The 23,317-nt window shown below is 34.6% G+C and overlaps 1 protein-coding gene across 6 annotated transcripts in view; it reads left to right on the top strand.

Moving 5' to 3' along the window:
* Positions 1–23,317, top strand: part of NR3C2 (nuclear receptor subfamily 3 group C member 2) — a 366,275-nt gene that overhangs the window by 321,571 nt on the left and 21,387 nt on the right. For all 6 annotated transcript variants that reach the window (XM_074273690.1, XM_074273691.1, XM_074273687.1 and 3 more), the window contains exon 8: positions 3,969–4,126. In XM_074273690.1, coding sequence (XP_074129791.1) covers positions 3,969–4,126 — 158 coding nt within the window. The remainder of the gene's footprint in view (positions 1–3,968; positions 4,127–23,317) is intronic.

Genomic DNA, 23,317 nt, shown 5'->3' with positions numbered 1-23,317 from the left:
CTAACACTCTAAATTTGGAGCAGTCATCTTCCCTCTCATCCTTAGTTATTTTAATCTGTAAAATGGACATTTGGGCTTAATCAATAATTCTCTGGGTATTGTCCCTGGAACCCTTTAAGGGCCTGAATCCAGGAAAACTGAGTTCAAATCCAGCCTCAAACACTTGTTTTCTGTGTTTCTGGACAAGTCATTAAATGCTCTCTTTGTCTTAATACACTGGAGAAGGAAACGGCAAACCACTCCAGTATCTTTAGCAAGAAAACCCCATGGTTAATATTGGCATTCTGTGGTCCATGAGGTCTCAGAATCCGACGCAACTGAAAAACAATGAGGTCAAAACTATTTTCATAATACTGAGGCATTATTTATCTATTAAAATACGCCTCCCTTTTCCAGTTACATAACTGTGTGAGGCCAGATTTTCTTCATAAGCTTCAGCCAAAATGACACATCACAGCATACTAAATGAAGAAGCAGATATGAGAATCCAGCTGTCTTTTATTAAGCCAAACTTTAAAGAGATGTGTTTAAAAAAAAGTGCCACTCTTCATTTTTTGTTTTGGAAAATATAATTTTTAATTAAAATATGTTGTTATTATTTTAATGAAATCAATGTTAAATGTATCAGCTTTAAACTCTTATATGGTAAATCTCTAGAGAAATAACCAACAATAACAAAAATTTTAGGGTTCCTCAATTACTCTTAAAATTGTAAAGGGCAATGAGACCAAAAACTTTGATATCGATTGGATTAAATAAACCATATGGTCTCTTCTATAGACCTAGAAGAAAAAAATGCGTCCTGAGATATCATTTAGTCTAAGTCTCTCATTTTGCAGATGAAGAGAAGTCCCAAACAGTAATTTATTTGCTCAGAGTCACAGTAAACCAACAGTCAGGACCTCTTATTCCAAATCTAGGATTTTTTCTTTTCTTCATGCAAGCAATACATTACATTCCTTCCATGATCTTTCATGTCAGCCTCAAGGACAGATAGTCTTCTAACTTCTACAATTAAATTTCATGTTATTTAGACTCTATCTGGTAATACAATAATTTTGTGGACTTTTTATCTAGCTGTAGTACTAAAATCTTAAAACTATGATTCATGCTGATTTTAGATTGATGATTAATTGATGATTAAGATTACACCCTCCCAAATTACCTACTCCTATTTCCTTCCTCTTTCCCTCTTGCCTCCCTTCTTCTTTCCCTCTTTTTCTTCCTTTCTCTTTCTCTCTTTCTCTCCCTCCTTCCCTTCTCTCTTTTCCTTCCCCCCTCTCTCTTTCTTTCTCTCCATCTCTCTCTATCTCTGTCTGTGGTGTGTCTCTGTCTATTTCTCTCCCTCTTTTTCTCTTCCTCTGTCTCTCCCTCTCCCTGTCTTTCTCTCCATCTGTCTCTCATACACACACTTAGCCTGCCATGTTTCACCTCTCTGATTCACTGATTCATTTGTTTTTTAACCTCAAGTTATAAGAAAGGTTTTGCGGAAAAATGCAACATCATAGATTAATTGAATTTTAAGTGAATTTCAGTGTGTGTGCTGTGTCTACTTCTTGACCTAAACTATTTAGTCTAAGTGAGTTGTCTTTGCCACTTTCTCATATAAACTGATGAAGTCAAGAATAGACAATACTATCATTGTGGTGCTTACTATGATTATTATTTTTGTTTCCTAAAATTTAAGTATCATAGTTTTTAGATAAATAAAAGTAAATGACATTAAATGTTATACAAAGTTTTTCATAGTAACCTATGGAAGAAAGCATGAGAATGTTTCCTCTGATTTGGAGATAGTAAAATCACATGGCTCTTAGGCAATGTAAAATATATTTAGGAACATTTTATTGATGATGACATCATTTTGGTTCTTCTGCATGTAGAAGAAAGCGGATATTACATCTCAATTTTTTCTTCTATGCTCTTCTCCAGCCCATAGATTTTTGGAAGATTTCCAAAAGCAAGTCCCACTGCATTTAATAAGTAAAATCAGAACTCTGGGCTGAAGTCCAGAATGTGATGTTTTGCTCAAGTCCTCTTTATTTATGGGTTTATTTCAATTTTTTGGAAAAATCTGGCTGAAAAATAGGATACATTTTAGTTTCAGCCATAAAATAAAAGTAGTAATGGATGTGGGAAAGAGACCAGACCTGTGATTTTGTGGGTACAGGCCAATGAAGGGACTCTTCCTTTCCATTATAGATCAGCACCTGCTCTGCAACTCATAATCATGAGTGCCTCAGACTCAAATGACCTGCTCAGGAGTCACTCAGAAAGGATGTGTCAGAGGACTCAATCCCAGGGCTTCATGAGACTGAATACTCTGTCCAGTACGCCATGCTGCCACTAATAAGTAGCAATACTTAGCATAAAGTTTAATAACTTCAGAATCCAAGTAAAACAACTCTCAAAAAATCTAATGGCTTAAGAAGAATGCCCGTTTTGATCTAAGCAGATTTGGCAAACATTAATGACCTAAAAGACAGTAGTGAAGCTTGTAGTAAAATGTAAGGTTTTCTCCTTTCTCTCCAGATGATGTTACATTTAATGTACCTGTGAAGGAAAGCTAGTGGAATTTTATACTATGAAGAAATAAGCCTCAGTACAGACATGTGTGATTTAGACCTCAAGATTCTTTTTATATTAGTATTTGATTTGTGCAACTTTCCAGTGCTTTTCTGAAGGTTGAACCTAATTTTAGAATTCTGGATAGAAATTGGCTTTACAGTTTTAGTCAGCCATCATTCTCCATTATTTTCAGTAGTAACTGCAGAATTGATGGGTATGTTGTTAACAAATGCTTTTTGACTGAACAACTTAAAGAAATAGAGAATTTATTTTTAAAAGTATTAATTTTATGAAAAGGTTTTTAATATATTGCTCATGAGTCCTTCAGCAATATGAGCAGGTGCTATTAAAGAATTTCTCCATACTTTCTCCTCTCCTCTCACTGGCAGAACATGATTTAACTTTAATCAGGAATCAAAAGTAGAGTGTTTTTACATCCAGAAATGAAATCATTAATAGTCACAGAAATATATTCGCAACAGAATGCCCATATATATTCAGGACACTGATTTTATTTGGAAATTTCATGGTGTCCCTGACCACCAATCTCACATGCTTAAAATGTGTCTAGTCTTTAGTATATATTTGATGATATAAGCAAATTTATAGCAGGTCTTTAGACCCCATATAGTCAATACATGAATATAAACCCGTCATTAGTCACTTTTTAAACTCAGGACATAACCCACATGATATCATGAAAGCAAAGCATACTTAAAATGAGGCATTTCACTTTAAATACAAACTATTGTATAAAAATAAACAAAAACCTATTATATGCAGAACTTTGACAAAGATGCACTATTCTATGATTTTTAATTTTCTTGCATCATTAAATTTGCCTTAGGAGGAAAAAAACACCTTCTGTACAAGTGGTTCATCCTCCTCCAAACCCTCTTTCTGTGGCTCATGAATTTACCTGTTGCCAGTTCATAAGATTGCTAAGCTGTGTCTTTGTGAGAGATTGCAGCATACTCCCACATATCGTGAGATCAATCACTGAATGGAAAGGGAATGCTCTGAGAAGACATGCTTATCACAGCTATAATTATAGATATATCTCTTAGAGATGGGGTTCAATAGGACAGCTAGAAATTTTTAACCTCTTAAGTATGGGCCCTCAGTTAAGTAGCAAGGATTTGTAAAATGCTTTGAAAATAAAGAATAATGTGATTCAGTGTGTGTGCTCTTATGTATCATGCATAATTGCCAGTATATGAATCTTAAGTATCTAATTATGTTTCTTCTTCAGGATCATTCATAATATTCAATATTCATCTAAAAAGAAGTGCCCAGAGAGTTTAGAGCATTTATATGAATTAATTAATGTTTTACATACATTAACTTGTTAAATTTTAAAACCATGTAATGTTTTATCATATCCGTGTTTTTCAACACAGTTCCCAAGGATGGCCTCAAAAGCCAAGTTGCATTTGAAGAAATGAGGACAAATTACATCAAAGAGTTGCGGAAAATGGTAACAAAATGTCCAAGTAACTCTGGACAAAGCTGGCAAAGATTCTATCAGCTGACTAAGCTACTGGACTCCATGCATGATGTAAGTTTAGTTCATTAATTGGCTTTTAAAACAGCAGGCTGGTAGTGATCTGTTACTGCTATATTAACATTTTGGAGACATTTGAATAGCTTGTAGAAGTAGCAAGTTTATAATTTTTCACGTAGGAATAGACCAGTTCACAAGTACTAAATGCTGATTAAGAAATTTTCATTTCGATAAATTTGAAGGAAGAATAAACCACATTGACAGCAGTGGGTGCGGTTTTGTTCTCTTTAGAACAAGATCAGACAGAGAACACTCCACAGTGTTCGGACCCACAGAGTGCCCTTGGTTATGGACCTCCTTCACATTTGCTACAGGTGTTAGATCAAATTTCACATTTTTTATTTGCAATTTAGGGAGTATTTTGTTAATAAAAATGTTGCTTTAACATTGAGTAAATAGTTGATGGTCTGGCAACTATTAATCTTATAACTCAATCTTTGAAAAAACATTATTAATGGTTTGGAGCCAACTTATATCACCCCATTTTTGCCAGATTTTGAATCCTATGTTCACTTGTTATATTGACCGCTTTTCTTGTCTTCTAGAGGTAGGAAGGTTGATTTGTATATTTTGGTTCCTATCTGATATCACATCTGTAGGTATCAGGAGCTTTTAAAGGACTAAATATAAGTTAAAATAACCTACTCTGTATTAACAGAGGTAGTATTAAAAATGATTTTTTGTTTCACTTTAGCTTGTGATTTTTAAAAATTGTGCACAAATACTCGTTTGATTTCTCTCTTTGGTGAAGCCTTGGATTTTTTTTTTTTAGATTTCATTTCAGATCTATTAACAAACTGAAATCTGTTTATGTTATTTACACAGAGAATTTTTTCCCAGAGGTTTTTTGTTACTTTAAAGTGTTGATAAGCTTAATGATAGGCATGGAAAATTACTACTAGTAGCTTTTGCTTTAGAAAGGAGGTTTCCCTTTGCCAGGGAGATGACTTTAGTTGAGAGATGCAGAGTATCATGAAATGAAACAATGTCATTTCAAGCGAGTTTTGCTAGATATTCAAGAGTACTTTGGCTGATCTTGCTTCCTTTCAACTTAATATGTGACATGATTACAATGCTAGAAATGTGTTTAGTAATAAATAATAAAAAGCTTAGTAATTATTTGGTGAATTATTTTCCAAAGAATATGATTTAATAGTAGATTTTTATGCTAGATGATGGCAAACAGCTTTCTGGGAGAAAATAAAATTTTTTCTCCGTGGTACATTTTTGTGTTCATATAAAAAGTTAACAAAGGGGAGGGAAATAATATTATTCAGTCAGAATGTTGTTTAAACAATAGATTGTCTAGTTATACGAATTTTCTTATTGTAGATGTTGCTTAAAGTCCTTTTAGTGTATCTCAGGATGAATTTGTTATATGTTCAAAAATTCATTCCTTCTTTGTGCCAGCACAAGTGCATTGTAAATCTAAGCTACATACCTCCAGGTAAATAGCACTATATTCTTAGAGCCAATTAATATGTTAATAAATGGTATATAACAAAGCAATTTTGCATTTAATTAAACTAATCACAGGAACTGAGAAATATAACTCCTTCTTAAATCCCAAATCATGCAGAACTTTTGTATGTGTGAATCAGCATGTCAGTTCTTATTTCTGTGATATGAATTGGGACAATTAAAGAAAGCTATCTCATTTCCAAATCCAAGTAATTTTAAGGAAACAAAAATACATTTTGGTCTTCTAAGTTATCTAATGACATCTTGAGTGTTCTATTTATTGCCTTACTACAGACAGAATATGGAGAAATGCAGTATAAACCTAAAGGAACTTCTCTAAGGATCCTATTTAGCATTACAACTGTCATGTACAAACCTGACAGCTTCTGAGTCTATTGTTTTATTTAACAACGATTTTAGGTGCTGTGAACTAATCAAATCCCTGACCCAGGGCTTTCTGAGAATTTCACTTGGGCTCTCACCTTTCTGCACACATAGATATTTACTATATGGAAAAAGGAATGAAAGTACCAAACTTCATGTCTTCAGACACAACTAGAAATACTACAATTCTTTCTCATGCTGTGGTTGCTATTTAGGCAGAAACTCATTGTATATAAGAATTTTTCATGCTAGTTATAGAGAAGTCAACAGAAGGTGATTTACCACTTTATTTAAAAGTTTGTACATTTCTACAGAATCCAGCTGTAGGATCATAAACAAGTCATTATTCCCTATGGCACAGTGATACTACATTCAAGTACTACAACTTATTTAACCATTCCCCAAACAATGGGCATCTCCTGTTCTTTGTTACTCTCAACCTCAGTTTCTTCATCAATAAATCTGATATATAATATCCCCTTGTTCCACATACCTCATAGTATTGTGTAGAGCCTTATTTGAGACACTCTGTAAAAGGTACTATTCAAATCTATTACCATAACAAAGCTTCTGAATACCTATCTTTTACCCAAAAATTTCAAAAAGCAGAAAACAGTTGTTCTCAGAAGTATGACTGTGTAGCACAAATGAAACATTACAAGTGTTAGTTTGATAAAATACATCTGATACATAGTTATCATTTTCTAACTCTTGGTTTCAGGTTTCATTTTTCACAGCTATAAAAATTCTATTTCTTAGCTACTTCTGTTTGTTCACAGGGATCAGGCTCTATTTTTAGATGCTTTGTTGAGTGGTCAGTATAGTTAATAGATGCTAAGTATTAATAGAAGTATATGGGGTGTTTAGGGAGGACCAGCACCTGTGGGTAATAGCTCACTACATCCTTTTCAGGGCAGCTCCTCCACCTTTGGTGTCTACCTGATTCACCCAGCTCCCACCTGTGACACCAAGAAACTGTAGCATGTACAGTAGTTACTAAAACTCTTGGCTGGATAACCACCAGCCTCCAACCTGTCGGGGAGTTAGGGGTTCTCTGCCTCGAACAGGTGAGCGCTTCCTCTGGCAGAATGGTAGATAAGAACGATTTGTCCCAAGAGCCATTGAAATGGAGCACGCAGAGCCTGGTCACTATTGAAGATGTCCAGATCATCCCTTAGCATCTTTCCTGACTTTTGTCCTACCACTGGACTCCAGTAACTCTGGAAGAGAAAGTGAGCTCAAGTCTGCCTTACTCAAGTCCAATTCACTCTCAAACTCTGCCCATGATGTTATTGTTACTCTTCAAAAACGAAGAAAAATATCGTGATAATAAATATAAGCTCTGTTCCTCCTATGACCATTTCACCTGGAATCATACCCTTATATTTAAATTCATTTCAGTAAGCTATCTTACAAAAACTCACTATATTACATATATCTAGCATTAAATTACATGAACCACTGTCCTCAAGGAATTTCCAGTCAGGTTGGAGAGACTGTATTTATGAAAAATTATACAAGAAAGGGGGAAGAATATGATTGGGTCCCACTTGACAATATGGTCAGCAATCTATATCGGAAAGGTCATCTGGCCCAGCCCCTCTCCCCTCCATAATGGGAATCTCCTAGAGGTAACACTCCCAGCCCCAATAGTCAATGGCACAAAGAATGACCCTTTCCTGTTCTATCACTTTATTGTAGACATTCAGAGAGAGAGACAAGCTGCTTGTTTTATGCTGGACTGTGTTATGCTGGTGATCAGAGAACGAGCGCCTAGGAACATTAGAAACAGATGCTCTCCAAAGCTTCATTCAGATCTTTCCTGACATCTTCTGGAATGTGTTGTTTCGTGGGGGGGAGGGAGGCTACATCTTGAAGTCAGCAAAAACTTGGTTTTGCATGAAAGTTAAATGCATGTTTAGCAATTCTCAAAACAGAATTTTAAGTCAGCCTCAACATGACTGATTCTGAACAGATTTTCGTTATGAGGGATTTTGTTTCAGCATGTTATCATTCAGTTCTGTTAGCCTACCCTGAGGCTGCAGGGCTGCAGCCAGCGGTGCTTGACGCTTGACTCGGTTGCCATTTTCTGCCTGAGAGGATCTTCTTGCTGAATAACATCTTTCTGCAGGCTTCTGAAGGCAGTACTTAACCAGTGAAATGACTTTTCTATAGGGTAAAATCTCTGAGTGAAGATGTCATTTCTGTTAAAGGGTGGGGTGAAACTCAAACTATGAAGTACAAATATTACAGAAATATCGCACTGTAGATCCTACAGGAGTGCACAGAGAAAGAGTTATATACTTGTGTAAAGACAAGGAAGTTTTAAGTTTCAGTGATGCAATTAGCCAATAGTAGAGAGATTCATTCAAGGTTTATGCTGTAAGCAAGCCAGAGTCTTTATGCAATTATTGGAATTCTCATTGCTCATTTGGTTAATTGTTTCCTATAAAGTTGTGACTTTCATTGTGATGATTTTAATCCTATGCAGTTGTGTCCTTTGTTGTGATGATTTTAATTATGATTATATTGCACGTAGACTTGAGATGAGTGAGTCACAAGCTTACTTTAAGAAACCAAGTGATAAAAATGTAAGTCACAAGTTTAGTTCATCTTGCCTAGAGCAAGAAGTTTGTGTACTTTAAGATGTGACTAACTGGTCATGTACCACCATTCTGGAAAGCAATTTAGAATTGTGCAAATAAAGTTACTAACACACCCTTTGACTCACAGATTCCATCCTATATCTTTAACACAACATTGCCATTGACAAAAAGAAAGGTTTGATATATACCAAAATATTTAAAGTATTTTTTGTAATTACAAATAGAAACAGAGATGCACTTTGATTGGAGAGTGGTTAAATAAATTGTGTTCATTAAATAGAAGGGAATATCACTAATTTGTAGGAAATAATGAGTATGGTAAAATGATAAAATGTCAAGAAAATGATCAAAGTGAAGTAAATAGAGCCAGGAAAACAATATGCACAGACACTACAGCAATATACATAGAACAAGCAACTAAGAACAAAAAAAAAAAATGAATTTTGCAAAAGAAGAGATATGATAAGATGCTTTTCCCTACTCCTTTACAGAAATAGGTAGGAGTTAGAAAGATCAATGGTTGTGAAACATTGCATATAATACTTTATTCTGTTCCTGCAGGAATCAGTTTTGCTTAATTTTTTTACTTATTTCTTCTTTCTATTTTTTAAAATACCTTTGTCCTAAGGGATAGTTCTTTTAGAAATTGAGAATAAGAGGAAGAATGAAAATCTAGGTGATGTAAAAAAGCAAAAAAAAAAAATCAGTAAAAATCTATTTTTAAAGCAAAAACATTACTTTAAAAGATGTTATTCAATTTGAGCTTCTTGAGTTTTTTTTAAGTTCTTAAATTGAGATGTAAGCTTATCTTGGAAATATTGCCTTCAAACTGAGTTTTTGAGAGCTGTTTTCTACACCATAAAAAGTATCTCTGATCATAGGAAAAAGATTTTGGGAATCATGAAAGTCCCTTGAAGGCAAGATCTCCAGTGTCTGATAGTACCTTATGAATAAATAGTAGGCATTAAATAAATCTTTCAAGTTTAATTAGTTCAGCCCTCTTATTTTGCAGATGAGGAAATTGAAATACAAAGAAATTAAATAAATCAGCCAAAATCACATGAATATTATGTTGTATTGTAAAGATGTGAATGCAGATTTTTGAATTCAAGTCAATTTTCTTTACCTTATCATGTCCTCCCTGCCCTGCCTCTTTCTGCTTCTCTGCTCTTGGGCAATACACATGTAGTTCTCACTTTCAGGGACTTTATATTTTCATTTAATAATAGTTCACATTTCTGCAACCATGCATTTTCTTTACAATAGTCCTATAAGGCTGGTAGGGTAAATGTTATACTTATTTTCAGATGAGGAAGCAAAGACTCCTAGAGACCAAATGGCTTGGGCCAAGATTATGTGAAGAGTAGATGATGACCTTAGAGTTTTGACCTTATGCTATTCTCTTTCCTTATTGAATATTAAGAAATAAAGCTCTATTTTGAAAGTATAGACCAGCAAAGAGCTATTTAGGAAGAATTAAATTGAACCCAAAAAGAATGATAGGTCCTCTCAATATTTTTGTGAAGATTTCATAAATCACTTAAGTCTTCTTACTTGATAAATGGCAGAATATTCTAAAATAGTTAAAATCCAATTGGAGATGTAGGTAAGCCATTTTTAATTAGGCAAGGAGATTAAGTAATATTTTATCCTGTGAAAATGGCAAGTTGCCAGTTAGATGGCAACCATGAACAACTGATATGGTAAACCAAGAATTATTGCTTAGAAACCTTATCAGAACCTTTCTTAAAAGTAGTCAAAACTGACTCATTGGGTGGAGAGAAATTTCTTTCTCTTTTTATTATTCAGGTAATATCAAAATAGAATTGTTTTGTTCTTTGTAATAAAATACCCAGCTCTGGCACCATCCTTTGTATGTAAGACAGTTCAGGGTCATACTATTGTACAGATTCTGTTGCACTGAATTGTTAGCAGGGCTCTGCAGCTTTTTCCTTGCAGGACCATGCATGACAAAATAGGATTCTTAAGAAAGAATGAGCTGTATCTTTTGAATCATAGGCAGCACATGTAATTTTAAGTAAACCTTCCTCTTCAAAAACATAGTGCATTAGAAAAAATTTCAATCAGTTCTTTCTGACCTCAGTTTCCTCATATGTAAAATAGAGAACAAAATGATCTTCTTGGTAGCCTTCTTGCAGTTCTAATATTTTATAAGTCTATAGAGATTGGGATTGAAACTGTGATTTTATTGCTATAAGGAACTCCCAGGTGAGGAATCTTTATTTACTAATGCAGGTCAGCACCTTCTCTGCAATTTATCTTCTTAAAGAGCTTTCCAAGTTGCTAACTCTTTGACTTGCCTTAACTGAGAAATTAAGTGACTTGCCCAGGGTCACAGAGCCAATGTGGGTCAGAGGCACAAATCAGTGTTTAATGGCCTTTAAAATAAATAAATAAATATGGGCAAAGAGGCACACTTCTCTGGCTCATGAAATCAGTGGTGCTTTCATTAGCACAGATTAATTACAGTAAAAGCCTTTGCACTTCAACTATACTGCATTGATGTTTCTGTCAAAAAAAAAGGGGGTGGGGCCTCATTTCAAAAGGATATCATTTGGGAGAAATATGTGTGAAAATGATTTATTTGTTCTATGCCTTTGGGCTTTTTTTCCCCTAAAGAGCATGTTGGAAAATATGTTTGGCACTTGAAAATTATATGGTGGGGATAGAGGGAAGCATTGGTTAGCAAGTTAACACTCTTTTAATCTATTAAATCAGTGGATTTACCATAGAGTTTGTGGATTTGTTCTCTTTCCCTCTTTCCTCTCTCCCTCTCCCAAAACTATTTGATAAATCTTATTATCATCTTAAAAAACGAGCAATATACTTATACCTTATACCTATTCTACTCTTCATATGCATCCCTATATAAACTTTCAAAGAACTAGCATTTGTTTTATTTTTATAATTGTATTTGAAAATAATTGTTTTCATCTATAATCCTATATATTTTATTTTATGCATTAAAAAGGTTTATTTTTTCTGAGAAGTGAAACTATAGGCTTTCCTAGATGACAAAAGCATCTATATTGAAAATTGCCTTTTTGAATTTTATTTATGTTGAGATAACCAGGACAATAGTCCAACACAGAAATGAGGGATCTGTGACTCAGCATAGTGTTAAATGTTATATTTTTCAAGTTATTTCAGTTCTCTTTACCAAATTGACAATTTGTCAGTGTCACCGTAGAATTCACCTACTAGAATTTTAGCTAAGTATAAGTCACTTTAATTGCATCGAATGCTACCTTTCAGTTTCTAATCTGTTTTCATATCCTGGTAATAACTAAATTGTTTTTGACTGTATATTTGGTGAAGAGACAGTTTTAATAACTTAGCACTTCTCATAACAAAGATTATTTGTATTGGAGTCTGTCATCTCAGACACAAGTTGTAATGTCCTCTAGTATTACATAACTAATAATTACTTATTACATAACTAAAGTAATCCTGAGCCTCTAAAATCTGGAGTTTGGAAAGGATGGGTCTTGGTGGAAGTGAAGAGAATAATCACCAAACGGTACAAGAAGAAAAACTCACCTTTGCTATAGAAGCATCCAAGGGCCTTCCTCACCACAGCCTTACAGAGTTGGTGAAACAAGTATTAGTAGGTCAATTTTATAAATGGGAGAACCAGAGCTCATCTAGGTGAAATGCTTTGGTCAAGGTCACCTCTTATTGCTTAACTGCCAAATGAATTGGCTTTTTCCCAGCTTTCATTTTTCTTTGCAGTCATTGACATTGTCAGTTAACATCTCTCCCTCCCTGTTTGTTACTGCTATCTGGCTCTCTAATCCCATCTATTTAATCACTTCCCAGTATCCTGTGTGGGACTTCATCCATATCAACTGTGCTAACCATGGGTCCTCAGAGACTCCATCTTGAACCCCACTGTGCTTGTTCACTTGGTGATCTCCTCTACGGTCATGGCCATGATCAGTCATCAAGATGGTTTCCAGATATAGCCTCATCCCACCAACTGCCTTTTCTGTGAATCAAATCACACACTTTCAAAGTAGAACTTAATATCTCCTCCCCAATTCCTCCTCTTTTCCAAATTGTCCTGTTACTGTTGTAGATCGCACCTTCTTCCCACAGTCTCACATACTCAAAACCTTGATGTCTTCTTCTCTTAAGAGCACTCACTCCACATGTCTTACCTATTGACAGTCTTACCATTTTACATTTGTAAAATGTATATGTTCCCCGTATATGTTCCCACAGACACTACTTCAGGAACTCATCGCCTGTCTAGACCATAGCAACAGCCTCCCAATTGGCATCTCTGTATCATTTCTCCTTTATCCAGGCCATCCTTTACCCAACTACCAAAGTGATTTTGCTAAAGCATTGGTCTGCTTCTGTGTGTGTGTCTCCTCTGTCACTCTCTTCTCTCTCACTGTTACTCTCTTTGTATGTGTGTGTACATGTATGACAGAGACACACAGAGAGAGACAAAGATACACAGAGAGAAAGGCAGAGACAGGGATGCAGAGAGAGACAGAGACAGAGAGAGGGGAGGGAGGAAAAAGGAAGGGAGAGAGAGAAAGAAAAAGGAGGAGGAGGAGGAGGAAGAGCAGGAGAGAAAGAGGAGCAAAAGAGAGAGAAACTCCAATGACGTCTAGGATCAAATATAAATTCCACTGGCTTTAGTGACAGCTTGGGAGAGCAATAAAGCACTTAGCTTGTAATCAGAAAAACTCATCTTCATCATTTCAAATGTGGTTTCAGATCCCTACCAGCTGTCTGACCTTGGGCAAGTCACTTAACTCTGTTTGCCTTAGTTTCCTTATCTGTAACCTGAGCTGGAGAAGGAAATGGCCAACCAGTGCAGTTTGTTTGCCAATAAAAGCCCAAATGGGGTCACCAAGAATTGAATGTGAATGAAAAAAGCTAAACAAATAATACACCCTGACTCCTGTGTTTCCAGTCTCATACTTTGCTGTTTCATGCACTCTGCAAGGCAGATGTAACACCCTACTTGGCATTCGTCACACATGACACTTCCTCCATTGTCTTGTGTGTCAAACATTTTCCCTCCTTCTCTCCACCTCTTAGTTTTTGTAACTTGCTTCAAAGCTTCTCTCCAGTCCCACCATCTTCTTCCCACCATCTCCCCCAGTCTCTCCCCCAATTGCTGGTTCTACTGCTTACTTCACCTCATGCTTAAGGTAAGATCCTTCATGTTATTGGTAACAGAGATGATCATAATATTATAAATGCATGCTTCCTTTCTCCTCTCCCCATTGTCCTTTTCAGAGATGATTTAAAATAAGATTTTCAGCCTGTCCATATACAATACTACACGGCCTTCTTTTTATTCCCTTCACCTTAGTTCTGCCCTGCTTCCCTAAACTCATCCTTAAAATGTATGTCTCCAATTCCAGGGTAAACTGGGGAAAAAAACTATGGATGGATAAATACAAAAACAGTACTGCTAAGGACAAAGCAATGGGCAACCATTGGCACCACAATAGAATGGCCTTGTTGATCTTTTAAAATTTCAATTTAATTCCTTTTTCTATCTATCAGCTGATCTGTACATTTGCAACATTCTTCCCCTTCCAGTGCATGGGCAGATTTCTGCTTCTCATATCAGCAGCTAGGATCATTTGAGAGGTGCAATCTACACTGACCCTTTCTTTGACCTGTAACTATTGGAAAACTGTTAACAGAATGAAAGTACATGAAAATTCTGGTGATAAAATAAACATTTCAAAGGGATTACAATCCTTCAGTAAATGATTACAAAAATAAGGTTATTGGCCCTACAACATCTTGTGAAAGTTTGATTAGAGGAACCCAGGGTTCAGACCTAGACAGGATTTCAGAAGCAATCTTGTTCAATTTTCTATCTCCTGTTCTAAGAAAATTGAAATCATGTCCTTCTATGTTGCTTAAGTACATAGATTGAATTAAATTGCCACATTCTACATGTACTTTTGCATAGAACCTTGCCCTTTTCTAGTTTGAAACTCCTCATGGAGAATAAGGCAAGAACTTTTAGAATATAGATGAATCTTGAAAGGTAAATACACCTCCAAAAGAGCTTAATTGTCTATGTAGTCTATGTAGTCTATGTAGTAGCATTGATTGAGAAGATGCAATGAACATTATCTTCTATAATGATTCCTGTTCTTTTTCTATATTACGGCTTTGAAGTGAAAATTTGGCAAGATTTAGCATGATTTATCTCTCAGTACCTTTAAGTGGTAGAAAATTATATTAATTGGTATTTTATTCATTCTAATCCCTTAAAATTGCCAGTGTTAAACACTAACTTAACCTGATCAATAAATTAAAACCCCATTTTGTTGACCTCACTGAACCTAACTCCCCTAACCAGGACAAACAACACCCCTCAATACTGAAAGAATTTACAGATTTGCTTAACAATTATCAGCAACTTTGAGGTATTAAGTTTGAATCAAAGTTATTAAGTTCTATCATATATAAAAAGCACTGAGTATACGAAGCTAAAAACAAAGGAGACTCTATTGTCAAGTGATCTACATTCTTTTGAGTTGCTATACAGCAATGGAATACATGCTATATACATTGTACACAGCATACATAAATGAGCAACTAATGCAAAGTTGTTTGAGGATGGAGAGAGGCAATAGCGCAAAAGGCTATGTTAGAAGATGCTCATGAGCTGACTGAAATAAGGGATTTTGTGGTGTGGATAATGAGGAAGTCTGTTTGAGGCATTGGAATGGGGGAACCTGGCAATGCATGATAAGTTGGATTCAGAAAAGCTCTAATAAGTCTATGTGATTAGACAATAGAGTATAGGAAAGGATATAATTTTTTAAAATCTTTAAATGTAAGATTGAGGAGTTTGGGTTTTATATTATAAATAAAAGAATCCCTGAAGTCTTTATTTGAAGATGTTCATCAACATATTTTGACTTCTCAGCTTAGTTGGCATATAACTGTATACAGTAGTTTTTGAAAAAAATTTGAATTTTTTTGAAAATTCCATCTCTGTTTTGAACTCACCTTGTTTTTTGGTCATTTCAAAAATACCTAATATCTCTTAGTTTTGTTTATATGTTCCATGATCTTTTAAATTTTTGTTTCTCTATTTGCCTTTTTTTCCATTGTTCCCCTTTTTTTCAACCAACAAAGATAATATATTATCTATGTATTATATTCACCAACAAAGAAAGAAAATAATTTTAGAATATCAAGAAACTGCATGGCACATAGCAAATGATTGATTTCAGGTATGTAGACATTACATTAAAAATGGAATATCCTGTATTAGGAAGGATTTAAAAGATGATAGGTATTTGGTGGCAAAAATAAGAATACTTGATCATGTAAGAGAACTGGTGGAGACATGTATAGAGTAACATTTATGAAGGCCAGACTTCTGACTTTCCATATCTTTCCTCTTCTGGTCTCTATGATCATTATAATCAGGCTACTTGGATCACTGCCTTTTCTTGCACTTCAGTGTTGGCCCTCATGACCAAAATAGCAAAATTAGAAGCAAGTGAAAAATCAATATGGCAGAAAATTGTAACACTTGCTTGAAATCATGCAGAGGAAGAAAGAACTTAAAGGAAACAATTTACTACTTTGAAAATCATTCCTAAATCAGCTGTCTGTATAATTTAGGTATCTGACTTTTTACAAAGATCAGAATTCATATTCCACTTGAGAAAAAGATAAGAAGAAAAAAAGAATATGGCAAGTAATTAAACCAACTCAATCCTGATCTGTTCAATTGAGTTATCAATAATGAAAAATAACTAGTGGATAGAAGAATGGACACACACACATGGATTTCATAGATACATCTAAATAATTTAAATTAATTGCCATGACAATAAGATCAGAGAGCCTTAAACACCTTAATCAGTAAATGAGAGAGAGCTACCAAAGACAACATCAATTTAAAATATGGATATCTTAGTGAAATCATATAAAGTCTTGTGGTAGAAGATTAATAGCAGTATAATCCCATAAAACAGAAATAAGTGAGAAGGTAAAACCAATTTAAAGTAATCTTGGTGAAAGATTTAACTAAGTCATCCCAAGGGCATTTAAGGATTCAATGGCAGGAAGACAATAAGCCGAGAAAATGGAAAAGATTGCTTTTTATAATAAATCCTTTTCACCATCAAGAGACAGTAGTGTAATTTCTTAATATCAACCTTCTATGTTTTTACAGAATAGGTAGAAATGACACTAAAATAAACAAAAATGAGAAAACAGCCTCAGTAAACCTCAGTGTACAACAAAATGATGACGCTAAAAAAAATCATCCAACACTTAGGGTTGAGAGATCACAGGTTATTTAAAGAACAATAGAGCAAAGGCAGAGAAATAATCTCAGACTTTATTAATACTAAATCAAAAAGGTGACTAAGAAAATATCAGCAACTATCTACTTATAGTCCTACATTCTCATCATTAAATTTTTATGGGAATAATTACATATTAAAGACTTCCTCAATGATGGAAAGGCAGATTTTACCAAGTAATATTCCTGACAGTAGACTATATTTTTACCCTCATATAATGGCCTGGAAAATGTAGACAATACAAGAGCCCAGTGTGTTTATTATTTATTAATTTTTAAAAATTCATTTGATTTGGAAGAATAAAATGCAGTCTTAAGAGCTTTCTTCCAATAAAGTGTGTTAATTCCTGTGTGTTAAAATCATTTAAAAAATTTTAAAAAGAACAACAGAAATAATCTTGTTAAACTACACTTTAATTATAAATATGCATGGAAGAGACATGTTTGTTGGCCCATGGCATTTTACCACTATAATGTTGGAGGTCCAGCACAAAGGCTAAGTTGAAGAAGGATTTCCTAAGGTGAAATACTCCCGATATTACTGTTTGTGGTTGTATTCATTCTGAAATATTGCAGAGTTTTCTGGAAGAGATTCATTCAAAGAATATTCTTTTGTGGAGACTGTCTTTTGGCTTATCAACCTTATTGAATCTTTCCTTAAAAACTCTAATTTCTGTCCTTATTTATTTTATATTTGTATTCAATCCTTGTACCACTGAACCATTTTGGATGTTCTTGGGATGGCTCCATTATCATTTTGAGGGGCCTTACAAAAATTGTTGCAATTTCTTCCTTAGGGGAATTTTTTACTCTTTCATTTATTGCAAAGTACTTGTTCATTGAAATGGCTCTTGTCTTTTAATGCTCATTTCTTTTCAATTAACTTTGCTCACCTTTAGCAATTGTCATTTATTTTTCTTACTTTGCTTCCTGTCAACATGCTTCATGCCACCAATACTTTTTCCTTCGATGAACCTACATTGTGTTTTTCTATCAGTCATTGTTAAATGTTCCATTTTTCCTATTTATCTCATACCACCAGATTAGATGAGATCTGTGACCTTTCAAGGGGTAAAGGTGACCAATGGCAGAAAGTTACTAAAAAGTTACTCTGGTTGCCTTTCATAGTCCCACTTTTGTGAACTCCATCCTTATCTTCAAGGTAGTTTCCTTCCATTTCTAGGATGACCTCGGGAACCTATTTAGAAAGAAATTGACTGAGATTCCCAAAGATAGTTATTTGGAAGGAAAGGAAGCTTTGAGAAGCCTTTACAATCAGGTCTCCCTTCTACCTCTCTCATTCTTGCTGACTTCCTCTTTCTTCTTGTACGGCATTAAATAGTTATAACCAACCTTTCCCTTCTGTACAATCTTGGTAGTTTTCTTCATATAATCACCATTTTTGCTGCATGTAGGGGGTTTTATTTATGTGACTTAATGGAAAAACTGTATCTTAAATTATGTCTCATTTTGCCACGTTCTCAGGGTTCTCTACAGCAGATTTTTTTAAAGCAGAAAAATGACAGGATCCTGTCTGAAGGCATATAAGTTATATAGTTGTGTCAAGAACAGGTTTGAAGAGCATAGAGAAAGTAACTAGAATTAAGAAGCCATTTAGGGGCCATTAGAAATATTTCAGTTAAGAATAATGAAGGTTTGAATTAGGATAGTATAGCCTTGTGAATAAAAGACAGAACCCAGATATGAAATATGCTATTTGAAGGAAGGGATTTCTGTTCAGTTGTGGGTTGAATTAGTTCAAGTTGTAAAAGTATGATGGAAATTTCCTCCAAATGGAAATGGTGGAAAAACCTATCAAAACTAGGATAAAATTGTAGGGTATTTTTAAAAATGTTTTCCTACCTTCAAATATAGAAAATACATTATTTTTGACTAAATACATTCCTGGAATCTCACAAGATAGATTGATTTTAAAGTAGATCATAGCTTCCTATAGGAATAATGTTATAATTGGAGTTTTTACTTTTCAATAAAAATGTAATGGATATAAACAGTAATATTTCATAAAAGCCAAATTACAATTATATGCCTTTATTTACATATGAAAAATTATTCTCCAAGTCACAGAATTTGAATTATAGAACTTGAGTTGAAAGTAATGTTAGAAATCATACAATTTAACCTCATCATTTTATAAACCAGAGAGATTCCAATTTGTCCAAGGCTACACAACTAATTGGTGGCCGATTCAGGATTAGGATTTAGGATTCCTAGTCCAATGTTCCTCCCACTGTACCACACTGTCTCTCATAAAAGTTCAATAAATTTTTGTTGTCATTCAGTCATTTCAGTCACATCTGACTTTTCATGACCTCTTGGCAGAAATCCAGAAGTGATTTGCCATTTGCTACATCAGTATTCTGAGCCTTATTCCTCTAAATGAATCACATCTCTAAAACAGTTACATACTTTTAAGAAAATCCTAACCCAACTGGCATGTGGGAAGAAGAATGGAGAGGAGGCAGTGTTAGGATATTGCTCCCACCAGATCTATAAAATATAAATGTGTATATAGTTTAAAATTTCCTTGAATCTATAATCTATTTGTTACTATATATACAAATTTTCTTCCACCACTGTAAATCATATTCCAAGGATGCCTTCTCATCCTGTCCAGTTCTCATCTATTTTCTCCCCTAAACTCTCCATGGGGAATCTACCTAATGTTCTATAAGGTAGTTATACTTTATTTTAAAACATAGTTATATAATAAACATGACCTTTCTCAAGCAGTTATGCCAATTATAGTCAATATCCATTAAACACTTAATTACCAGTAATTGTATTTGCCTCCTTCGAATTTAAATAGAATTTGTTGATCCCTCAATTATTCCCATTTTCTCATTAGTCAGTCTCTTCTGGTTGCTTCCCTATTGCCTACAAACATGCTTTTGCTTCGCGCATCTTCTAGCTAACATCCCTTATCTATTCCCTTTTTCTGGTTAAACTCCTTGAAAAGGCTGTCTAATTGGTATCTCCATCTATTTTTGTTTCCTCTCCTCTTTTCTTAAATCTTTACAATCTGGTTTCCTGTCTTATCACCGACTATATAGTGGTGTGACTGGTCTCCTTGTAAAATGTCTCTTGCCACTAATTCAGCCTCTACACAAAAAGCAAAGTGATCCTAAAATATTGCTCAATCATGTCACACTATACACTCCTCTCTTCACCTCCTCTCCTCTCTTTCCTCCCCTCTCTCCCTTCTCTTTCTCCTCCTCCTTTCTTCCCTCCTTCTCCCTTCCTTTCTTCCTCCCTCCCTTCCTCTCTTTCCCTCCCTTTTTCTCTTCTTCCTCTCTTTTTCTTTTCTTCTCTCCCTCCCTTCTTCTCTTCTTCCCTCCCTCCCTCCCCTTTTTTCTCTCTCACTTCCTTCTTCCCTCCCTCCCTCCCTGTTTTTTTCTCTCCCTCTCTTTCTTACTCTTCTCCTTCCTCCCTCTTCCTTGGTTTCCATCTACTTCATGGTTTCCCTATTTTCCCTATTACCTCTGAGATCAAATGTAAATAAATTTCTGTATCACATTCAAAGCCCTTCACAAATTGGCTCCTTTCTCTAGCACAGAGGGATAGATCACTTGGCCTGGAGTTGGAAGATATGAGTTCACCCTTAATCTCAGACTCTTAGAAGTTGTGATCCTGGCCAAGTTACTTTAAAAAAATTCTATATTTGCCTCAGTTTCCTCAATTGTGTAATGGGGATAATAATAACACCAACTCCTAAGGTTGTTGCCTGATACAAATAAGATAGAAATTACAGAGTATTAGCAAAGTGCTTGGTATGTATTAACATTATAAAAATGGTTGTTCCTATTCCCCTTATCTCTTTCTACATCTCCAATTTTCTAAAACCTTATTCCTCTTCACATCTTTCTAATGTTTAAAAAAAAAAAGTATTTTGGTGAAGTTTTAACTCTTGCTTTTTTTATCTGAATAACTTTTCCTATAACTAATAAAACCATTATTCTGTTGACTTTAGAGTAGACTCAAATTTAGGATCTTCTTTTTAAAAATAGCTATGATAACATCTAAATATCAGAAGCCATAACTAAGGAATTCATTGAGAAGGAACATTTTCTTTTTTACGTTTTAATAGTATTTTATTTTTCTAAATACATACAAAGATAGTTTTCAACATTCACCTTCACAAAACATTGTGGTCCAAATTTTTCTTCCTCTTCTTCCCCTTTCTCCTCTTCAAGACAACAAGCAAAATGATATTGGTTAAATGTGTGCAATTCCCCTAAAGATATTTCTGTATTCATCATACCGAGCCAAATTAAATAGATCAAAAAGAAGAAAAACAGGAGAAAGGAAAAAAAACAAAGAACAATCAAAAAGGGTAAAAATGCTGTTTTGATCCATATTCAGACTCCATAGTTCTCTTTCTGGATGGATGGCACTCTCTATCACAAGTCTATTGGAATTGCTTTGAATTACTTCATTGTAAAAGGGCCAAGTCTGTCACAGTTGATCATTACATAATTTTGTGACTCTCTTGGTTCTGCTCATGTCACTTAGCATCAGTTTATGTAAGTCTTTCCAGGATTTTTCTGAAATTAGTCATGCAGGAGCATTCTTGAATCTCATCTTGTTCATCTTATCACTGTTTTTCCAGTCTTTAATATTAAAACATCAATGAAAGGATGTCTTAATCATAAAGGGGCAATTCCCAAATTAAATGTGAAAGTTACAGGAGGAAAAGCTGGCACAATCTTTTACTTTGGTAATATTATCACCTTGTTGAATGTTGAATGTGACAGCCTTAGGACTTGAATATTCCTATTTATGATAACTTCTTGTCTTCCACTAGTTCCATAATTTGCCACTTCCATGGGTTCCTGCGATAGTCACTTACAAATCAGTGAGTAAATCCATTGGGATTTGAAGTGTTGGTAGTAGTGAACCAAGTGGTAAGAAGTCAGAGTTTTAAATATTGAGAGCTAGGTGGCGCAGTAGATGGAGCACCAGCCTTGAATTCAGGAGGACTGGAGTTCAAATCCGATCTCAGACACTTAACACTTCCTAGTTGTGTGACCCTGGGCAAGTCACTTAACCCCAGCCTCGGGGGAGGGGGGAAGAATTCTGATGGCTTGAGGTATTTTCATTTACACTGTTGTACTCATTGTGTGTGATATTTTCCTGGTCCTGATTTTTTCATAAAACTTTATCTATTCATGTAAGTCTGAATTCTTGATATTTGTTATTAAGGAACAATGTCTATTATAGATAATCTATTGTCTATTATAGAAATAAATAATTGTGATTTGCTACACTATTTTTATGTATCTTTTAAGCAGATTTAATACCTAATAGTCTTGTACTTTTAATTTGCATAACAAATTCATTCTAAATATTGATACAAAGGTAAATTTTACTATAGTCCTTAGCAATGATGAATTTGTGGAATCTATATAAAAATTTAATATACCTTTTTCGATATATGAAATAAATATTTCAATGTCAGTGGCAAAAGTAATAAATGAAGAGCTGAGATTGTCTTCTCAATCATTAATGTAAATATTTTCATAGCCCATCTTAACCTTTGACTTTGGCTTACATATTTAATTGCAATTATAATTAACTTCTGTGTTCATCCAAGCATCTCTATATCATTACAGTTCTCCAGTCTTCTGTGGTTCTACTCTTCTATAGCCAACTTAACGAGGTAATTGGAATGGATGCCTAGTTGAGCTTATCTAAAACATTTTGAACAGAGTTTTAAGACAGCATTTCTTGAAGTGGAGAAATGCATATTTGTAAAGTTATCCTTCCAGACTACTGTCTTAACTCACTCTCCCAGTCAGACTACTCCTTCAAGACCCAATGTTGCCCTCTTTTATCCTAGCAGAGAATGGGCTAGTGAGAACTCCTAACAGCCAATGAACTTGCTCTTCTTAAAGGTGCAAACTCTTTTAAACATGTAAACTCTCCCCCAGAAGTCCAAAGATGCAAACTCCTTTCAAAGGCCTGCACCAAAGGTGTGAGTTCTGAGCTAGAGAATTGTTTAGACAACCTGAGTTCTCACCTTGTAATCCTAACACATATTTATGTGCAATATATACATATTGTATTTGTACATATATTTGTGTGTATGTTTTTTCAAATGGCAGCCGTATGGGAGAAGCTGACTTCCTCTTACCCATTTCCACATGTCATTTTTTGCCCTGCTGTTGTTTAACATTCAACATGTATCAGAAGAATGTTGGGAGGTTGCTTATGGCTAATTGATTAAAAGATCTAACCTAAGAAGAAATACCAATTATTAAGCTAGTTTTATTTCCTTTACTTTGTAGATGGTAGAAATAGAATCCTAATCAGTACTTTATTCTTGTTTGATTTATATTACTGAAAAAAATTCCTTAAAGAAAAGGTATCATAGAATTA

Source organism: Sminthopsis crassicaudata, chromosome 6 (assembly GCF_048593235.1).
Source record: "Sminthopsis crassicaudata isolate SCR6 chromosome 6, ASM4859323v1, whole genome shotgun sequence".
Taxonomy (NCBI): Eukaryota; Metazoa; Chordata; class Mammalia; order Dasyuromorphia; family Dasyuridae; genus Sminthopsis; species Sminthopsis crassicaudata.
Note: the sequence above shows the minus strand (reverse complement) of the source record. Positions and strands in the feature narration are given on the sequence as shown.